General features: G+C 36.4%; 1 protein-coding gene across 6 annotated transcripts in view; it reads left to right on the top strand.

The window, feature by feature from the left end:
- Positions 1-21,175, top strand: part of SMAP1 (small ArfGAP 1) — a 101,960-nt gene that overhangs the window by 45,680 nt on the left and 35,105 nt on the right. For 4 of the 6 annotated variants that reach the window (XR_012622646.1, XM_074819805.1, XM_074819804.1 and 1 more), the window contains exons 5-6: positions 51-128; positions 3,821-3,901. Coding sequence is in view for 5 of the 6 variants with exons in the window: in XM_074819805.1 (XP_074675906.1) it covers positions 51-128; positions 3,821-3,901 (159 nt within the window). In the remaining variant the exon portion in view is untranslated. The remainder of the gene's footprint in view (positions 1-50; positions 129-3,820; positions 3,902-21,175) is intronic. The other 2 variants (XM_074819807.1, XM_074819806.1) reach the window with 1 other exon arrangement.

Here is a 21,175-nt window from a genome sequence, read left to right as displayed (position 1 = left end):
AGCTGTTCTTGCTTATTTTCTTTCTCGTTTCTTTCCTCTGTTTTGTACAGATATCCTCTTCTGATGCTGCTCAGCCTTTGGCATCCTCTCCTTCTCTGCAAGCTGCTGCTGAGAAGAGCAAAGCAGAGGTATATTGTTTGAGGGTGTAACTCTTGTCAGGTTACTGTTTTGCACAAATGTTTACTTCTGTAGAGTAATTTCACTGAGCTAAGTAGAGAATTTGAATTGCTGGTAATACTTCAGGCATTTAAAATGCTTCTCTCCTTGCTTCCTGGGCTAGATAAATGAAAAGAACTGATAGAGCACGTGTGTGATTTTTACCTCTTGGTGTTATGTCAAAATTCTGTTTCTGCTCTGGTTTAGTGTCACAAAACTGTGGAAACACCATTTCATTCCCAGATAATGGGCATGAGTGACATTGTGCTGTGTCCTCAGGAATAATTTTTGGTATTTTTTTTTATATTACTTGGTTGTTTCAGAATCTAAATTATCAGTACTATTTCAGCCATTTAGTTCAATCTCCTTAGAGATAAATACAGAATTAATTTGGTGACACTTTTCTTAACTCATACTGGTTTTAATATGCCTTCTAGCTGGGATATGTGTGTATGTGCTGACATTACATTTACTGTTTAGAAGGGCCTTTGAAAAGCTTAACACACAAACAAGTAACAGATGAGGCATCATTTGTGTGAATTTTCAGTAAATGTCACAATTTGCAACAATAATGAAATACATTTTTTCAGAATGTGAATGCTCAGTGTTAGACTCTTGGATACTTCACTCTAAATTGAGACTGTATGCAGTATATGAAATAACTTATGATCTAAACAGAAATCATGGGTTTTTTTCTTCTAAATACAGAAAATGTGGACAGATGTTATAAATTATTTTAGTTCAGCTATATTTAAAAATTAATTAAAATTTAAATGACAGTGTCATGGGCTAGACCACAAGCCTTGGTGAATTTGACATGTTTAAGTTGTACCAGGAATAGCAGCAGCCACTTAGAATGAACTCACCTTTCCTTTCTCACCCACCTCTTGATGAATTCAAATTTGAAAGCTCCTCTGTGTTAACTAGTATGCCCTGTTGTTAGAAATGAATCTTTGGGGAAAAAATGAATAGTTTTTGCTTAGAATTTAAGACCAGTATAAAGCCAGTTTCATTTTATTATCTTCATAGTGCTTTTTGACTGCTTTTGCAAGTAATGAAACACTTGAGTTGAAGTTCTGGCATGAATACAGCATCTGAGAAATGTTTTTATTTAGTCTGAATTCACTTTTATCTAATGGAGCTGAAGCAGAAAGCTTGCATATTGAAATTGTGAAGTGTGAAGATGAAGGAGTTATGGGTTTTCAAGTCCATAGTGAAAATGAAGTGAATGAAAATAAAGTCACTGGGAACTGAGAGAGTTCCTGTAGGCTTTGTGAGGTGTAGAGGCAGAAACACTGGCGAAGAGTTTATTTTAAGTCTTCATATTTTCACTATGAAGCTGTCAGGGATTTGTTAAGGGCAATGAGAGGCATTTATTTATATTTGGTCACCTTTATGGAGTGTTTGCCATACGAAACTTACTGAAAGCCCTTGTTGTTCTCGAAGTCCTGAAGAATAAACGTTTCCAGATACTTTTTCCTCTAGAAGCAATGTTTCTCTAACAAAACATATTTTTAAAAAATAGTGAAGTTAAACCGGAAATTGGGACATCCTGAAGATGATCTTATGCAAAACTTTAACTCTACTTTCACTTAAACTTCAAGTAAACTTAAGGTACTTCCAACAACCTTTCCCAGGAGGAGAGGAAACAAATCATAGTTGTCTAAGATGTAGAAAAGCTTCCACAGGAGAAGAGATTTGGTTTATTTGAAGTCTTCAACTTGGGGAGGTTGGAGTAAGGACAGGGAATGAAAGGCTTTTGGAAAAGTTATTGCTCTGGCAGTATATTTGCAGTACATGATTATGGTCACAGGATTTTGAGAATCTTTAGAATACAGGTTGGTACTAGGATTGATGACACAGTAATGAAAGAAAGGCTAAGCTTTGTTTGAAAGGCATGGCTACACATTGGTAATCTTAGGTCAGTAAGCCTGCAAGTCTTAGGTTATTATGATGGCCTCCAAATAAAACACTGCTCTATACTTGTCCTAGACATACAGACTTTTTCTTAAACATCTGGCACTGCCACAGGTGAGATACAGTGTAGTCTGGACCTCTGGTTTGGACTGCTGTGCTCATTCCTGTGTTCCTAATGTTTGCTAAAATCTAACCTGGTCTCTGTTTCTTTTCTTCAGAACAGACATTTCAAATTCCTTTTTCTGCAGTTTCGTGACTGTGGTCATTGCTTCCTATTGCTTGAGTGACACCCACATTTAAGCAGGTGCTTGGTGTGATAGTCTCACTTTCTAGGACCTGAGGGTTCAGTTTAATGCCTGATGAAGTAATTCACAGGGGTTAGTTGGGACTTGAGTAACCTCAATTGAGTAACCCCAAATCATCTGGTAAATATGGTGAAAGTTTCGAAAATTGATTATTTGAAGTGGTGAAGAAGGTGTTACTTGGGTCCCACCATGCCCATTTCCCCCCAAAAGAACCCCCAGGAAAACACCCCTCTGTCTTAGTGTTAGAACTATTTTAACTAACTGTCATGTTACACAGATTTAAAAATTATATATATTGGATGGTAAAAAGAAAAAAAAAATCCTTATTGACAGAAACCTGTAGCCCAATAATCTGTTTTATTTTTAATACTAGAGCTGCATGGACAGTTAACTAACCTCTCAAACGTTCTCCTAATAGTGGAAAACTTAATAAAAAATAGTGTCTTGTGGAGCAAAGCTGTTTCAAAGCTTTGAACAAAGGGATCCAAGTCTAGTGGCTGAAAGAGCATTTAGGAGCTCCTGTCTCCTCTCCTTTATTACATATGGTAGATTCTTGTTCCATCCATTTTAATGTTCAAGTATACTTACTAGTACTATGCTGTAGTTGTACAAGGTAAATGCAGATGTTTTGCTAGGTCTAAAAATCACTACTAACACTATGTCAAAGCAATTGCTGACCTAAAAAGTTCCTATCTTCTGTATGTTGTGATGCCTTAAGGAATATTTTATGCTTTTCTTCAGTCAGACTGGGTCCGTAATATCGCCCCATTTATTCATTCCGAACTAAAATGAAAAAACTGTAATGTCATTATGATGCATTCAAAGTAAAGGGATCTCTTGCATTTTCTCTTTCTGGAACAACTTAATGTCTTATGACTCAGTGGATCTGTCATATGGCCCAAGTCAACTTTTTACATTCAGGAGTATTTTAAGAATACTAGATTAGCTTTTAAAAATTAGTAACTCTCTGCAGAAAGCTTTGACCAAAGAACTATAGTAAGGTAATTTGTACAAAGAGACTGGCATCTGTCATACCAATAGAGGTTATCAGAGATCAGGAAGTACTTGTAGATGGTTTTTTGTTTTCAGATCTGCTTAGCTTAGGAGAAGCAACACTGGTCCTTTTTTTCCTTCTACTTATAAGAAGAAACGCAGATGAGCAGGTGAAATAGTGAATTTCTTGAATTCTCAGAGTTACAATATTTTTAGTAGTACTATATTTGAGAATTTCTTGATTTCTCAGAGTTACAATATTTTTAGTAGTACTGTTTGAGCAAAATGAGTCACTTCTGGAAACAGCAGATAGAAGCATAAACTGAATTGAAAGGGAGTAACTGAAGATCTCTGTTTATATTCTTTATGGCTGTGGACATTCACTATATTTGCAAATGCAATGTTATTGAGTACTAGCAAAATGCCCTTTTTTTTTTTTTTTTTTGCAGAAGGAAAAAGAAAAAAAGAAAGAAGAGAGAAAAAGAGAGAGAGAATCAGAAAAACCATCAAAACAGTTAGCAGTTGAAAAGGTAAGAATTCTTTTTCTCCAGTTTTTCTCCAAAATTTCTATTTTCTCCAGTTATTTAAAAATTACACATAGTATTAGACATGTACAAAGATTTGAAAAAAATGACATTTTTAATGTGTGTGTGTGTATATGCGTGTATTTATATATTTATGCATGCGTGTATATGTATGAATAGTAATCTGGATAATCCACATGAACAGTTTACATGTGCTGTTGCTTGCATACAGAGGTTGGTTGACCATACGATGTATGTGTTTGGGGGAAGAGGAAAGTGAGTTAAGATTTGTTAATATTTCAGCTCAGGTAATTAAGGTTTTTAAGATGTACTGTTGCTATTCTTGCACAGAAAATTTTCAGTTTTATTGAGCGCTGTATGGTCACTTAATACTGTCTTTCATAAATGAATTAATTTTAAATGTAAGTGTATAATTTACAGAATGGAATTAATAACTCTAGTCTCAGTAACTTGAAAATACTCAACTAGATATGTCACAAAACATGACAAACCAACCAGTTAAAGTGCTTCTTTATGCAGTTGTATTAAAGCATAATGAGCAGCCTTAGCAATGTAGGTACAATTAAATCATGTGCACTTCTGTATAGAGTTAATATTAAAAAAAATGGAATGGGTAATTTAAGTATTAAATGCAATAATTTCTTCTAAGACAGATGTCCCCTCTCAGTGTAGTCCACAGAATGCATAGGAGTCTCCATCTGTCAGCTTATTCCCCAATAGTGCTGTGTTACAATTATGAAAAATGTTGTGTATTCATACATTATGATTGCAGATGTATTTCTAGTTCAGTTTTCAAATAGAAGTTGTTTATTTTGCATAATAAAACAGATACAAAAATATGTGAACACTTGGAGGGGAAAAAAGCCCCTCGCCAATACAAATATCTTTTTTCTGAAATTGGAAAGCAGTTTTGGAATAAGTTAGCGCAGAAGCAAACTTGCTTATGACAATTTGTGTAGCTTCCCTGAGCTAGTGGAAAAGGATATCCTTATTTGTATGGCAGGAGGTTAAAGCACATTTAGGGATGACAATAAAAATATTAAAATTGTTGATGATTGAAGTTTCAGAAGGGTGTCCAGCCAAATTAAATGTTATGTTCTGATCCTTAGAACAGTATGCTTTAGTTATAAAGGCTAAAAATATTGCTGTGGTGTGGAAATCTTAACTTTGTTAAAACCAAAGGTCTAGCTTTGGTCTGGTCTGGGGGAGAGAGGGCTTCCCTTTGCAGGGATGCCTGAATCTTTTCACATGGCTGGGAATAGTTGGTTAGGTGAGGAGAAAAGATGACAGTGCATAGTTACAGCTGAGGGACTACCCTAATACTTGAAATAAAAACCAATTCAAATGCCACTGATTAGATTTACATTTGAAATGTCATTAGATTACCAGTTAATGATTAAGCAAGTAAAAAGAAGTATTTTGATTTTAAATGCTTGTACTACAAAATGTGAAATTCGGTAAATATATCTGCATTAGATAACAGTGCTGTTGTAACAGCTGCAAAATGTTTGAAATACTGCAGCATATTTTATTTCATTATTAATGTGTCAGCACTGATTGCTCAAATGGAACTCATCTATGTGTCATCTTTTTAATTTAAGAGATTCTTTAAGCTTGGGCTTTTCAAATCTTTTAAGGATCATTCAAGATAAACTATTTTTAGACACAGCCTGTAAACTTTACATATTTTAAAATCGCAGTCACTTTCTAGAATACAAAGGAAAGAGGCCTATATCAAATGCTTGCATTTCCAGTGGAAAGTACTGGTGAGATAGAGGACCAAAAGGTTTTATTTTTATATGTGGAATGATGTAACGCTTTTGCGGTGTGATTCTGCTTCAGGGAGCTGATAAACTTTAATATGCTTCTTAGTTTGACTAGTAACGATACACTTCACATTCAGTTAGAGACTGTCTATAGGATGTTTTAAATATTACATGTTGAATCAGTAGGGGAATGCTGGCATGTTGACCGTAGTATCATTTTTTCAGCAACTTCGTCAAGCCCTAGATGGCTATTTATCCCAGTTCTCAGCTTTATGGAGAAGGAAGCAGAATATGAGAATTCCTTGGACACTTCATATGTGAAGTCACCAGTCGCCTTTGTTGCTGGCACTGGTATATGTCCCGTCTAGACATTTCAGGCTTGGGAAGTTAATTAAAAATATGTGACCAAGCAGTTGGCAGTTCTACCACAATTTTGAGACTTCTCTGTATTAAGGTAATTCAAGCGGTGTTTTAGCCATCCTATAGAAGAATCAAAAATGATGGAAAAAATGACAAACTGGTAAAAAGTTGAAGCTACAGAAAACTTCACATCTCTGTACAAGTGTACATGGAGCGCCTGAGCCTGTCAATCCTGCCAGAGGGCAGCAGTGACAGCACCTGTGTGCATTGTGATCAGCTGGATGACCTGCTGAGCCTGGTGGCAGATCTCAAAGAAGAGGTCGAAAGATTAGGAAGTATTAGGGAGTGTGAAAGGGAAATTGATTGGTGGAGTAGCACCTTGGCACCCATGAAGCAACAGGAGCAAATGGAGGCTCCAAACGAGGCAGGCAATCCCTCATACTCTTGCTACAGGCAGAAGGAGGGGACCTAAGAGATGGGGGAGTCTGGAAACAGGTCCCTGCTCACGGAGGCAGGAAGATCATCTCTCAGCCTCCCTCATCCTCCATGGTGTCCCTTCACAATAAATTCGGGGCCCTGGAACTTTTGAATGAAGAAGAGAAGGAGGAAGAAAATTACTTCAACCAAGTAATAAGTGATAGGACAAGAGGTAATGGCCTCAAGTTGTGCCAGGGAAGGTTTAGACTAGATATTAGGAAGCATTTCTTTACAGAACGGGTTGTTAGGTGTTGGAACAGGCTGCCCAGGGAGGTGGTGGAGTCCCCATCCCTGGAGGTGTTTAAGACGCGGGTTGACATAGCGCTGAGGGATATGGTGTAGTTGGGAGCTGTTAATGTTAGGTTAAGGGTTGGACTGGATGATCTTCAAGGTCTTTTCCAACCTAGATGATTCTGTGATTCTGTGAAGTGTCATGAACTCCTACAAGTCTTAAGTTCCTAGTGTCTTCTTTTTTATATCTTGTATTGAGTTTAAGTTTCTTAGCTCTTAAAACAATAATATGCATCCTAAAAAATAGTGTTCACATTCAATTCTCATATTCTGATCTCTGCCTCATAGAACTGACTAATCTGCTCCTACATCCACGTAAGAGCCTTTCTCCAGTGACTTAACTGATCTTTAGCCTTTAAGAAGCTGAACGATTAGTATGATTTCTGTTGTATTTTCAGATATTGCTGAAAGCTTGTAGCATTGATTTAGTAAACTGTATTATTCCAATATTGTGTTAACGTGTCGGGTAATTATGGCATAAAAGATATTTTGTTGATTAGCATGCTTTGATAAGTAAAAAGAACAGAAAAGAATATTTTAACTGATTTAATAATAGTGGGCTTTCTTACTGAAATTGCTTTTCAGTAAGCATCATCATGTCTTTAAAGCGGGTTTGTGGGAAACATTTTTTATGAATGTTCAAGTTGGAGACAGTGATTTCAGATGTAGAGTATAATTTCCTCAAGATCAGAGTTGTCTTCTGCAGAACAGTGTGTAGCAAGGATACTTGTTTGACTTTTTTCTGGGCCATTCCAGTTTCTGTGACAAAATTTGTAATATAACAAATTTGTAATATAACAAGATCTCACTATGTCAGCTATGGATTGAGTCTAGTCCAGTGATTAGCACTGTATTGGAAGCAGCCAATAATGTGATGTTCCACATCAGGTCTGCAGAATTCTTAATAAAATAAAATGACATTGATGAGCTACTGGGAGGTGTAATATTTTTTTCAGCCTAATTGCTTACCTGGGGTCCATCCTTCTCCTCTCCCCATGCCATTTCCACAGTTACAGACCTCAGGTTTCCTCAGTGCTCGTGCTTAAAATAACCTTATCTTTACAGTTGCTCTGGAGAAAACGAAAAAAAAAAAATTGCAAGAAAACTGCTGGAGCAATTATACAGTTCTTCATGACATGAACACTGAGGGCAGGTTATGTGCAGCTGAGATGTCCAGTCAAAGCTCAGCTTGTTTGCAGGCAACTGAAGTGCGAATTTTAGCAATATAAAAATGTGTTGAATTGCAAGAATAAATAATCAAACTGAGCTAATCGCATGCTTCTTAATGCTTCTTACAGTCCAGTAGCAAGAATAATGGCACAAGGCAGACTGGCATGCAGTGAAAGCAATTTTAGATGTTCTGTACACACAATTAAGATTAAGACTTTTTAAATTGGCTAAAACAGTAAATCTGATAATTTAAGAGCCCATTTCAGTAGTGGGGAGGGAAGAAGGTCAGTAGTTTGACCACCAATCTTATGTGTTTTGTTGATGGTAACACATGAAAATTTTTAATTTGTAGGTGAGAATAAACAGCTAGGCTTTTAATACCTGTTTTTTAAACCTCATCATCCTGCCCACCCTTTCATCAGCTGCTGAGGAGCTTTCCCTGCTTATTAATTACTGTTTTGCACAGCTGAAGTTGCTGAAATTTCCCAAATCAGTTGTGGGTTTTCTTTCTGTCTTTTCTGCCTAAGCTGACTGAACAAGTTCTACATTCAGAACAGAGTAAAACACTGAACTCCTTTTTATTTCTGGTATGTCTACTGAGTAGGATTTTTGTTCATCCTTGGATACTTGAATGTGCTGAATTTACAGACATTTGGTGAGTTTAAAAAGAATTAGTAGCCTTCATCTACATATACTACTGGTGTGTGAGGGAGCTACCAAAGATTTGTAGTAGTTTTCTGAACTAAAATTTAAACTGTGCAGTCATTTTAGGTAGAGTTTCTGCTCATAGCACAGAGCAGCACTTCTGGTGTGCTCCATGTCGTTTCTTCATGCAACATGTTGGAGCAGGCTCTGTGTGCACCCCATCCACCTTGTACCTGTTTTCCACTGACAGGAAGCATAGAAAGGAAGGAGATGGGATGCAGTCTGGTCATTCAGGCTGAGGGATCAGGACTATGAGGGACATGATTGGGAGGGAGATTGTGTGCCCCAAGAATAAACAAGAGCTGCAAAGAATGGACTGAGGAAGACTCTGTTTGCGAAGGATCAGATGGTATAAGGAATAATACTTTATTTAGTAAAGGCACTTGCATTGCAGTATTTAGAACAGAGAACTTGGACTGAGCTGTATGAATGACTTCTTGAATTTCAGAGCAGCTAGGACAATTCTTGGTTTTTTCAAGACATATCTTTTTATGTCCATCTGCAGTACAAGTTCAGACAAAAAGAGCATAACTAGGTATGACATCTTGAGGCTTTGGAGTGCTCCCAAAGTAAAAGGGGAGAACATTCATATGTCTAAACTTTCAGATTTTTATAGGGTTCAATTTTTTATATAGTTTAGTTTTTAAATTAAGAAAACCTGATGTGTGTCAGTGCTAGCAATCTAGAATTAAGCCAGAAGTGATTTGGAAAACTGTCTGTGGAAAAATTGGCAAGTATTTCTGATATCCAAAATTAGAAAGTTCAGCTAAATCCATGGCACTGAATGCTTTGGAAGTATTTGGGTTCAGCACTGTGTAGCTTTCTGTGGTGTTTATTTTAGAGGTTTCACATCAGTTGAAGTCATACATGAAAACATTGTGATGGTTTCATTGTAAAATACTGCATATTGACGGCCATAGTTACTGTGAAACCACATCTAATTTATTGAAAGTAAGCCCTTCTAAGACAAGAATGTGTTGTATTGGGATAGTAAAGTTAAATGGTTAGGATGTAAAGAACAAGCTTTTTTTTTTCCCCACAAACTATTTGTGCTTTTGCAAAGTAATGTTGACATCCAAAGTTAAGACTTTTTTCATTCTGCTGAACATATCAGGATGATGAATGTTTCTGAAAGATTGCAGTGGTTAAACTTGATTAGCTGAAGTACTATTTGACACTGAGTTTAGTTTATTATATTGCATTTTGAGTTTGAAATTGACTCTTGTTTGTGTATAGAGTTGATTTAAGTGACAGGAATGGGTCAGTTAGAGGTTATCATTCAGCGGTAGTATATCAAATGCTATTTTTCTTCCCCAAATTGGAGCCTAAATTGCCAGCTTAGACTCAGCAATAACAGTAAACTGCTGCCTCTCAAGTCAGCTGGTACCAACCAGCACCAGATGGCCCGCATTACAGAGGTGCTGACATAAGTTTATTTTCATTTAAAAAGTGCTAGAGAACCCCTCAAATAAAAGTGAAGGCAAATCACATTAGCAGCTTTTCCCCTTCATATAGGAAAATCAATGTGTCAAATATTCATTTACCCAAATAGGAAGAACTTAATGTAGTTTGTTAGGGTGGTGGTTTTCTTGGTTTGTTTGGTTTTTCCCCAAAACCAGCTAAAACTCCCATAAAAAACAACCTGTCTCGGTAAGTGAAACAAGAGGAACTATTAGTCCCCATTAGTTCTCTGGGGATGTGTTTCACTTACTCAAAGTATTCCAAATTATCATCCTAATCAATCTATACAAGGAGAAATGAGTTGGAGCAGATAGTGCTCTAGTGTTCTTCACTTTTTTAAAACTGAGTAGCATTGTGAGAATGTGTGGAAGAATGAAAGGCTTCATACTTTTTGGTGTCCACTTAAACAGCAGTTTCGTGGAAGTGATATAGTTAGGTGTTTACTTTTAAGTTGTAGGAGTAAGTTGACTCATAAATATTGACCTGAACAATAATTTAAATACAGAATTACATTGTAAGTATTCTAAATGTTTTCTTTATTTTGATACCATATTGATGATATATTTGCAAAATCACGTGAATAGTTGTTAATGTTTCCCTAGATTTCTAAACGTTTTTTGCCTGAGTAATTTTTAAATGCTTTTCCTTTATATTCTTAAATAAAATGTAATGTAAATTTAAATTATGCTATATATGCAATCAAGTGTTTAATCACAGGAGCAGAAAAATAGAATGTGTTTTGCCTTCTGGTTGAATTCATAGTTTTATTTGTACTCAGTCCTTGTTTTCACAAATTCAGACTAAGTAGATATGAATTAAAGCTCAGGATTTAGGAGTATGTAATAAGACAGAGGATAACCTGTTTCCCTGCCTCCTACCCCCACAGAGGGTGAAGGGTTTTAAGGCTTCTTGTTTTCTCAGTCTGCATTTTATGGACCTGTCCCAGCCTGGTTTTACATTTCTAATTATACCTTTTCAGTCTTATAGAAGAGATCAGATTGTTTTGGGTTCTTTGGTTGCTTCTAATGCTAATCTGGTGAAAGGCAAATCAAATTAGGTTCTTCCCAAAACTGTGCAATTCATTCCTTTTGCAGGTAACAAAGGACTCCTTATGTTTGAGGATTGCCTTGAAAAATAGTCTTACTTAATGAAATTAATCTGTTGTGTCTCTTATTACGTATTGGGAGTTGTAGACAAAGAAATTAAGAAATAGATATTGCAGGTAGAAGCAATTGAAAGAAAACCCTTTTTTTTTTTTGTCAGATAGGAAGAAGGGTATTTGTCTTTTTAGTGTTGGAAAAGGAGTCAACCTACAGAAAGGGTATTGTGTTTTTCCTCAGCCCTGTGCACGTTCTCTGTATCAGTTTGATCCTCTCAACTCTGGTCTGCAGTAGAACAGTATTTTAAAGTAATTTTTTATTAATTCTATAGAAATGGAGTCTTAAAACTATGAGAACAAACTTGGGTTAAATTGGCCTTTGTTTAACTTGCCAAACTATTTTTAACAAAAAGGTATTGTTAAGTGTGCTTTGTTTTTATTCATCCTCATTTATATTTTCGTTCCGAGCAGGGTCAAAACCTAAAACTGCCCTGGGTTTTTGGTTGATAATACTTATTAAAAGATGCCATTTTCAGGTCTCTCCTGCTCGCTTGTGATAAACTTCACCTTTTTTGCTGGTGACTTTGAGACAATTAGGAAGGCAACATCTACATATACTTATGTGTATTTTGGACAAAAATAAAAGTGGGCATATTTAAATAAGCTTGAACTAAATCATCCTTATTCATGGATGAATGCTATCTTTAGATAAAAACAATTATATGACCAAGGCTTATTCATTCCAAGACATTTGAAACCACAGGAGCATGCATGATTGAAAGTGCAAATATGCAATCTCATCTAAAAAGTTTTATAGAAATTATAGTACTAGTTAAGAGATTGTGTACAATCAATCAAATGTGCAAGAACAAAAAGCATGACATTTTAACAACAGTGGTACTGATACATGGAACTGAATGTAAAGAAGGGTAAGGATTGGATGAGATAAAGTTGATAACAGGAAAATACATTTAATTTAAATAATGTCACTCAAAATAGTAATCTTATCTTGTTTTGAATAATAGACTTCCTTTGTTTTCCTAAAATAATGCAAGTATTGGAGCATGAGCAAAGCAATCAAGTGTTTTTCTGTGTCCTGTTTCATTTTACTGTACTTAAGCTAGAATGTGCTTAAACTCCTCAGGGGAGAGATCTCACTCCTGTGTGTGACCGTCAAGATAGGGCAATGGGGGTAGTGGGAGGCACTGTCAGATGTGCAACTCTTGCTTAAGAGTAAACATAGTAACTCAGTTTTCCGTAAAAAATTAATTTTAAATGCCACTGACAATATTAAAAGCTCCAACAGTATCTTATGCTTTCAATTGTTTAAAAAAAAAAAATGCCATGAGGTTTCAACAGGCTTCCAAACACTGTCATGCAACTTCCAGTGTCTTCCAGATTAAATTCATAGTTGACATAGGTATTGAATGCGTGGCTTTTTACTAAAAGGAATAAGACTATTTATTTGGACTATTGAATTTATTTGTCATAATAGTTGTTCATGGAACTAGAACAGTTGCATGGAAAACTGTCATTCATCCTGTTACATAATTATGTCTTCACAAAATTAACTCAAAGGTATTTGGAAGATAGCAGTGTAGCTGTGGTAGAGATAAAAGCAAGATAAGGTAGAAGCAGGATCTTTTAACACAATTTAAAGGAAATTGACAGGTTTCCATTTCCTTCACAAGTTGATGTTAAGGATTACGATGATATGGAGGATGAAGACAAAGAAAATGGAGTTTACTCAAGTAAAGGGAAATCCATTGTTGTATTGCTTGTGATAGGATAAAATCAGTTAGCTTCTAAAGTAATTATTTCAAAGTGGTTAATTTTGATATGAGAACAAAACTGAGGAAAAAAAACCTGACTGGCAGAAGGAACTAATACAGCTAATGGTTGTAGACATGAACAGATAATGATGCATAAGTATTTATTAAACACTCCCTCCCTCTTCCTAAGTTCTGCATTTGTGAATCAGAATTATGTACTTGTATATGAGGATGACAAAGTACTCATCAGTTTGCTCCTAACTTCTATAGCAGCAAAAGAAAAGCAGCAAACTGATACAGAAGTAAGAAAAATTAACCTATGGGGTTATTTCAGTCTGATTAGCTGTCAGTGACAGGATTGAATTTCCATGGAGGTAATTGAGGGGCTTTTTTTAAATGGACCTCTATAGACATAGTATGCATAGACTTCATTAAGTATTTGTATCATACTGCTTGCCATAATGATAGAAAAGATGCCAGTACAGAGTATCAGGCCAACACTCTAAGAAACAGAACTCTATTAGGAAAAGTCCTAATTCAGAGGTGGTTTATATGAAACAATATTTAGCATGATGCTGTAAGACGATGTGACTAAAACATAAAGACTGCAAGAATCAGAGGGACAATGATAGGGAGGAGAACCAGAGTAATCTAATGAGTGAAAACAGAGCACAGTTATCTGCTTCGCCTGGGTCCATTGAAGGAGAGTGGTGAGGTGGGTCAAGGAAAGAGATTCTCTTCCAGGAACCCCAGGCAAGTAAGGAGTGATTGCATACTAGGCTATAGGACTTATGGGATGCAGAGGGAGAAGAATTTGGGGATAGGGCAGAGAATATTGTATGAAGCTTACTATGGGATGTTTGCATGACAGACCAAAAGCAGGGAATGGAGGAGTCAAGCTGGGTTGGGGTGGAACAAACATGAGGAAGCTGGGGGGAAGGGGATAAAAAGAGGCAGTCACGTATATGCAGGTTGCTGGGCAGTATGCTTGTCTGAGCCCTGCACTTGATCACTGCAGGCTATCCTATATTCTTGCCAAATTCTGTTTGCAACTATGTGTGTGAGTGCGTTGTCTCTTCTGTGTATGTGTGTGAACACTAGCAAACTTCAAGCTGGACTACCAGACAAGTAGGGTAAGAGGTTGGTGTTGGCTACTGGAAGGAGACTGCAGGTGTGAGGAACCTAAGGGTCAGCAACTGCAGAGATCAGCATGTAGAAGCCAACTACTGCAAAGGCAGCATGTCTAAGACCAGCTACTGGAGACACCCATACTGTGCTCACACACATGTGTGTACCAACTAGCCAATTTCACGCTGGACTAGCCAGTAAGTAGGATATCAGCATCTCGAAAGATCCAAGGTCTGAGCTAATGACTGGCTAAGGGTGTAGGGTCTTGATATTGGATGAACTTATGTTTCACGTAAAAAGCATTTTTCAGCAACAAAGCACTTCTGTCATAGTTAAGGAAACGTTGTAAAACATACCTTCATGAATAGGGCTGGAAAGTGATGCTTGTATTGGGCTGGTTTTTCACTATGAGCTCAGTCAGTTGCCATGCCTGAAACAGCTCATTCTTGTCTAGAGATGTGTGAAGAAGGAATTACAAATACATACTCCTTAGTTCTGCTTGGGTACACTGATGTTGTGTTATGTATGACTCAAAAGGTTTTTAGAAGGAAAGTTATAAAAGAAAACAGTTTAATGAGAAACTGAAACTAATACAGCTGCATTATTTTAGTCTTGCCCAGGCTAATGAGCTCAATAGAAATGGAGTAGAAATATGTAAGCTGAGTTCATATAATCATAATATGTGGTTCTAAAACTGAAGATATATTTCTAACAGCTTATAAGAATACAAACCATGTTTATTGCATTTCACAGCTTGCAAACTGAGATGCATTAAAACACTTTGACCCTAATCCGATTTAAAGATGTCGTAATGGGACACTGGATCAGCTACAGCTTTAAGATAGATCTGTCTAGATTTTCTACTCCATAATGATTTCTTCTAAAAGATTTAAAAAACAGGTTTTATTGGATTACAAGTAGAATGCTTGTGTGTTATCTAAATCAAGTTCCATGGCAAGATAATACAAAATAGGAAAAGGGTTGATAAACAGCTTTTCCCTCTGCCTTTTGTGTCCTTGTAAACAGGTCCTTGCTTCTGGGCTCGAATGTAGTCATTTCAAAGATTTAGAGCTGCAGCAAACTCTGCTCAAATCCTTGCCCCCAGAATCCCTAGAAAACTTGGATACCTCTGCACTCAGACTATGTGCCTGTCCTTCTCTGAAGTCTTGCCATATCTAGCTCGGCTTGAGGTTCCTACTTCTTGTTGTGACTGTTACCTAGCAATCATCTTGCAATCTTTTGACACTTTTCTTCAAGTGCCAAACTTAGGAGAAGGGACTTGCCCTCTTTTTTCAGACCCTATTCTGAACTTGTCAGCTTTAAGAATGTAATATATTTGAAAATGAGTGCATACAACTAGTATTTCAAATATTGTTGTTATTATATAGTTAATACATGAATATAAGAATTTAAAGAGAAAGATTTAGTCTTTGATATTTTGCCATAGTCTCAGCAGTAAGTATAAAAAGAAAGACTACTTCATTTTAGGAAATTATGCTTCTACTGTTGCATACCTTGTTTGGAGCAAGGTAAAAGGGCCTCTGAGAATGGGATGCGTTAGAAGGGAGCTAAAACTGATTCAGCTAAGTACGAGACATGAAAGGTTTCAAGCCATCTTGGAATACATTGACTGAAGTAAATGAGATCTGATCTAACGTTTTAAATTCGGTTAAAATAAAATGGTAGTACTGGGCGGTCAATAAGTAATAACAAAGGAATAGTCTTAATCCACTTTCCATAGAAATTACTAGCATATTAGCCTAGACCCAGATAAAATCATATTAATGGAATAAGATTACGGTGCAGCTGTCTGTTAGTTCTGCCATGAAGTTTTTAATTCAAATGACTAAAGATATAACACATTTTACATAATCTTGTACAAGTACCTTGTCCTAACTGTGAAAATCTAGTGAAATCCATATACCCAGGTTTTTAAAGTGGACATGTAGATGAAGGACCACTTAAAAATATTTCCTTTAAGAGTGTTGTTTCAACTGAATGACCTTCATGTGTACAGAATTCTATTTAACAAAACAAAGCAATTAATTTTTGTGGATTTGCTTGGTATAAATGCCTTAAATTAGCTTACCTACATCAGTGTGAGTAGTTCAGTGTCTGAGAGTGATTCATTGGAATAATAGAAGAAGTATATGAGCTGTCAGGAAAAATCATCTCTACAAACCTATTGCAAACTTATAGTAAATTACTAACGTTATTTTCTCATATGGGAATTCTCAAATGTTTATGCTGTCTTGCAAGTTTTATTGCAAGCAGGTAATGAAGAGGGAAGGAATCCAATTACTTTATGCACAAGGCATACAATTTCTACCTAATAAGAGCAAAGGAAAACTTTTGTTCAGTAACCATAGAAGCAAGCATCTATGAGCTCTAGTGAGTAAACTGGAAATTGCTTTTAAGTAAGTTAGAAGTGCTTTTCACTAAATTATTTGATGGATCTTCAACTTTCATAAGGCTTCTTGTAGTTAAGGTAGGGTATAGAAATAAGAACTTCATGGGTAGTCAGATGTGTATGAAACAGGTTGAATTCTAGATTCATAAAAATTTTTCATTGAAGTAGAAAATTGAGGAAAATGTGCAGAGGAGTATTTTTTGTGTGTAATATTAAAGTATGAAAGTAGCAGCAGATAAGTGGACTGGGCAGCTGATGGATCAAATTTTTGACAGTGACTAATATCTTGCTTCAGAATAGGAGAGATATTTACAGTAGTAACTTAAGACTGCTCTGACTGGAGTTTTTCCACTTCAGAGTTATTAATCATGTGGCTTATGCCTTGCACCATGCATGCTATCCCTTCTAGTGCTCTTAGGTAAAGTAAATGAGAATAAGGTCAATGTTAATCTTAAATGCTGGTGTTGAAACCTGCTAAATTATTTACATGAATATCTTGTTGTAGTGAATTCAGCAAAAGTTCCACTTGCTTTTAAAGTGTTTGAGTGGGTGTTACATTTCTATTGGGTGTCATATGTCTTTTAGAACTGTTAAACCCTTAAAGTTTGTACATATGGAGATAATTGGCATAAGGTTACAGAAGCAGAAAATGGAAACTTGAATTACCTAACATTATTCTTTCTTCCTAAAGTCACTCATTTACAATGAAAAATAACCACAGTGTTTTCACTGTGTGCTAGCACTTTTGAACCAGGCTTTACCAAACAAGTTTGTTTCACCATTGTCAATTCCAGTGTAAAATGCTCTCAGCTGCCTCTGTCAGAGGAGAGTAATCTGGTGAACAGGGATGAGCAGAAGAGTAGGCCATAAATGCAGAGTTTAGACTGACCATAGACTCTGGAGTGTATAGTCATATTGAAAAATGTTCTGAAAGGATTGCAGTGTCCTTAATCATTTCACAAACTTGGATTATTTTCCTATTTTGCTACAGTAGTAATTAAAAAAAGAGAATGAGGTTAACTGCAGAGGAATGTAGTTGCTGCTAGATCTGAATATTCTTACTTTTTTCTCCTTCAAAGTCTAACACTTACCAGAGGACCTCACGTATGTTGCCTGTTCTGTCAACCAATCAAGCTGGTGTAAAGCTTTCCACTTCTTTCTTGTCTTCCCCCACCCATCTTCTATACCTAGCAGCCAGACATGCATATGGGCACAGTGCTGAGAGTTGGGAAAGGACAACCTGTTGTTTCACAGAAAGAGAGCGACAGACCTCATAGCATCCTGTTATGTATGTGAATTTAATAGATGTGTGACGTCAGTCATGGTGGTACTGACCTTCCTTTTTGTCCTGCCCATGAGATAACCATACCCCTTGTAGACAACATCATATGTGCTGTACTATAATCTTTGTACAGAGGAAGGAGGAGAATTGACTTGGCAATGCTTTAATTATTTTTCTTTTCTCTGAGGCAGAATGAATTACTCATTTAATGGTTATCTCCAGAAATAGCTGGCTGAACAAAATGTGATGAAATACCTAAGACACTGGACTTCCTACAGTATGCAACTTATGCTTCAGGTGTTACTTAATGTTCTTCACAATCCCATCTCCTGCAGACTTGCTGTCTAAGTCTCTGTGAGAAAACATAGCTGCTCGTTCCAGGGAGTGGGAGTTTACCTTTGGATGAGTCTACTGCAAAACTGTAATGCTCAGTTTCAGGGCTTCGAGGCTTGTGTATGCTAAGCTTCAATGAAAAAACAGAACTTGGGATTTGACTGTGGTTTGTAGTGTGAGTTCCATATATAGGTTGATTCACTTGACTAATGTGCTCCTTGTATCTGCTTGGCAAAAAAATACAGCAGTAGAGAAAGGGAAAGAGAGTGATTATAAAGAAAATGGACCGACAGTGATGAAGTGTTGCTGACTGTATGTGTATATGTATGTGCATATATAGTCCTTGAATTTTTTTAACGAGGTGCTTGGAGGTTGGCTTGTTTTAACTAGTGGAACAAGAAATATGGTTGTGCAAAACTATCAAAATTAAAATGATACAGTTATCACAAGTATTACGTCAATGTGGCATGTGTTGATGGGGTGAAGTTCAGAGGACACAACATCATATGGTATTGAATATCCCTTGGGTCGGTTCAGGTCAGCTGTCTTGACTATGTCTCCTCCCAAATTCTTACCCCCAGCCTACTTGCTGCAGAGGCAGAGTGGGGAAAAAGAAAAAGCATTGCTGCTGTGCAAGCAGTACTCAGCAATAGCCAAAACACTGGTGTGTTATCAACAGCGGTTTAGCCACAAATCCAAAACACAGCACCCTACCAACTGCTATGAAGAAAGTTAACTCCATCCCAGCCAGACCCATACAGGCAATTAGTTTGCAAAATATATGGTGTAAAGTAGACATCAGTTCTCTTGTCCTTGTCAAAGAAATGTCCTTATTTACTAGAAAATTTGCTTTAGGGTAACATATAAGAGAGAGAAGCAAGTCTGTAAAATTAACTCTAGAACTTAATGTGTGAATAGAATAATTAAGTTAGTTGCTGATTTATTTGGTTTCAGTTAACTCAAGAAAAGTGTTTCACATAAATTAGATTGAACTAGAATGGCATTACTAGTGGTATACTGAGAGCAGTGCATTGTAACAGTTCAAGAAAAGGTAATACTGGTTTATATAAAACTTAAATTTGTTTCTTAAATTGAGCCCTCGTAGGGACAAGTTTTTTTTTTTCCTGGCCTAAACTAGTGTTCTTACTCTATTTTTCAAATTAAACCTCAGATAACTTTTATTGTTGCACAAAATGAGTAAAGAAAGAATGGGGGGGTACGGTGATGCAACATTATATGCAGGTTGCTGAATTAAAAGATCTTCTTTCATGATGGAATGGAAAACTTTCTCATTTTATGTAAATTGGAAGGTATTCTACAATGATGTTCTTTCAATCTTTAAGGATGTATTTGAGCAAAATAAAACTCAAAACTTTGTACAAATTTTTGTAACTTTTCTGCCAAAACCTGATGGAAATTACTTTAAAATGTTAGAGGTGAAATAGTAGGAAAATGAATAAGATTGATTAAATCATGGCAGTATCTGTATGAATGACAAGCAGACTGGCTGGTGCTGCTTCTGTTAATGAAGGCATCAGTTCAGTGTGAGTCTAAGAAACTTTAATTACATAAAAATATTAAAGCAGGCTTATGTTCTTGCTTGCTTTAAAATTGTAATAAATTACAGGTAGCCTGTTTGTCTCCACAGTTGTCTGCTTTTGAATTTTGTTTGTGATGATTTCTTAGTACAAAACATTAAAGTTGACGAAGGTGCAATGTGGAGGTATATGCAGATTGCCAGCATATGTAGTTCTATCCACTAATTTCAAGCCAATTGACTTCCAGTGAAAGTGTGTGGAAATTAAGTGAAGATCCAAATATTAGTTTCTGTATTTCAATTTTGTTTAAATAGGAAAGTGATACTGCTTCTTACCTGTAGACATAAAACTGTTCGTTTTGTTAGAGGTAGAGTTACAGGAAGTTCCTAACTATTTTAAAATATTTGCTCTTTAGATACTGAAAGATGATTAATCTTGTTACCTTATCTGTAAGTAGTCCTTAGGTATTAGTACCATGCTGTCACATTATGTTTTTATTGTATCAAAGATGTGCAGCAGGTAGGATTTAGATGTAACTTGATTTGGGTATAAAATTGGGAGTCCATCATCACTGGATACTAAACAGAGAATTGAATGAGAGCAGAAACTTGAAGAGGGAATTGTTTCCATGATACCACCTTTATCAGTTTTTAGCACACAACCACATATGTTGTCTTATGTACTTTTAATAAAATACAGTCAACACAGGTCTTAGGGAAATGTTACCCATGTGACTATCTAACATTCTGACAATTAGTCTACCTTCTAAATATTAAGCCAAAATTCAGATATTGTATGAAAGAGTAGCATTTGTATTATTCTTCTATGTATTACACACAGTCTTTTCAGACGAATAGAAAAATAGAGGTTCTGATCAGACAATAGAAGAAAAAGCTACTCTTGATCTTAGTTCTTAGTCCATTCTTTCATGATTCCTGTCAGGTACTCACCTTCCCATACCATCAGCATGGCATGCCTCCCAGAGGATCCTCGTAGCAACTGCAGTACTTTCCTGCAGTAGTACTTGATTATTTTTCCCAGATTCCTTTTATTAAGTATGGAGTATTAATATTGCATAATATTCCTGCAGAAGATACTTGCATTTAATTGCTGAAGCAATCTAAAGAACTGCTGCTAAAATGATCTCTGAGAGGGAGCTTCAGGAAGAGGCTATCGTAGATACAGATGAGACACAAATCCAGTGAGGAGGAATGATTACTTGTAGAGGAAAGGGCTTGTTGCTACAAAACCAATCTGAAACAGTGTTTCTTTGCATTAGGCATTGCACCAGCCAAGATGGATGAGCCCCTGAGAAATCACAGTATTCCAGAGAAGATTGCTTTAGCCCCTTCCACTGAGAAAATTAAGGGATTGTTAGGATGCCAGAGGCATGAAAGGCCTTCAGCCTTAGCAAAAACATCTGCCAAGAGTGAATAAAATAGCTGACAATTTCTGTGTGCTCTGTCG

The sequence above is a fragment of the Strix aluco genome, chromosome 3 (assembly GCF_031877795.1).
Source record: "Strix aluco isolate bStrAlu1 chromosome 3, bStrAlu1.hap1, whole genome shotgun sequence".
NCBI lineage: Eukaryota > Metazoa > Chordata > Aves > Strigiformes > Strigidae > Strix > Strix aluco.
The sequence above is the reverse complement of the archived record's forward strand: the minus strand, read 5'-3'. Positions and strand labels throughout refer to the sequence as shown.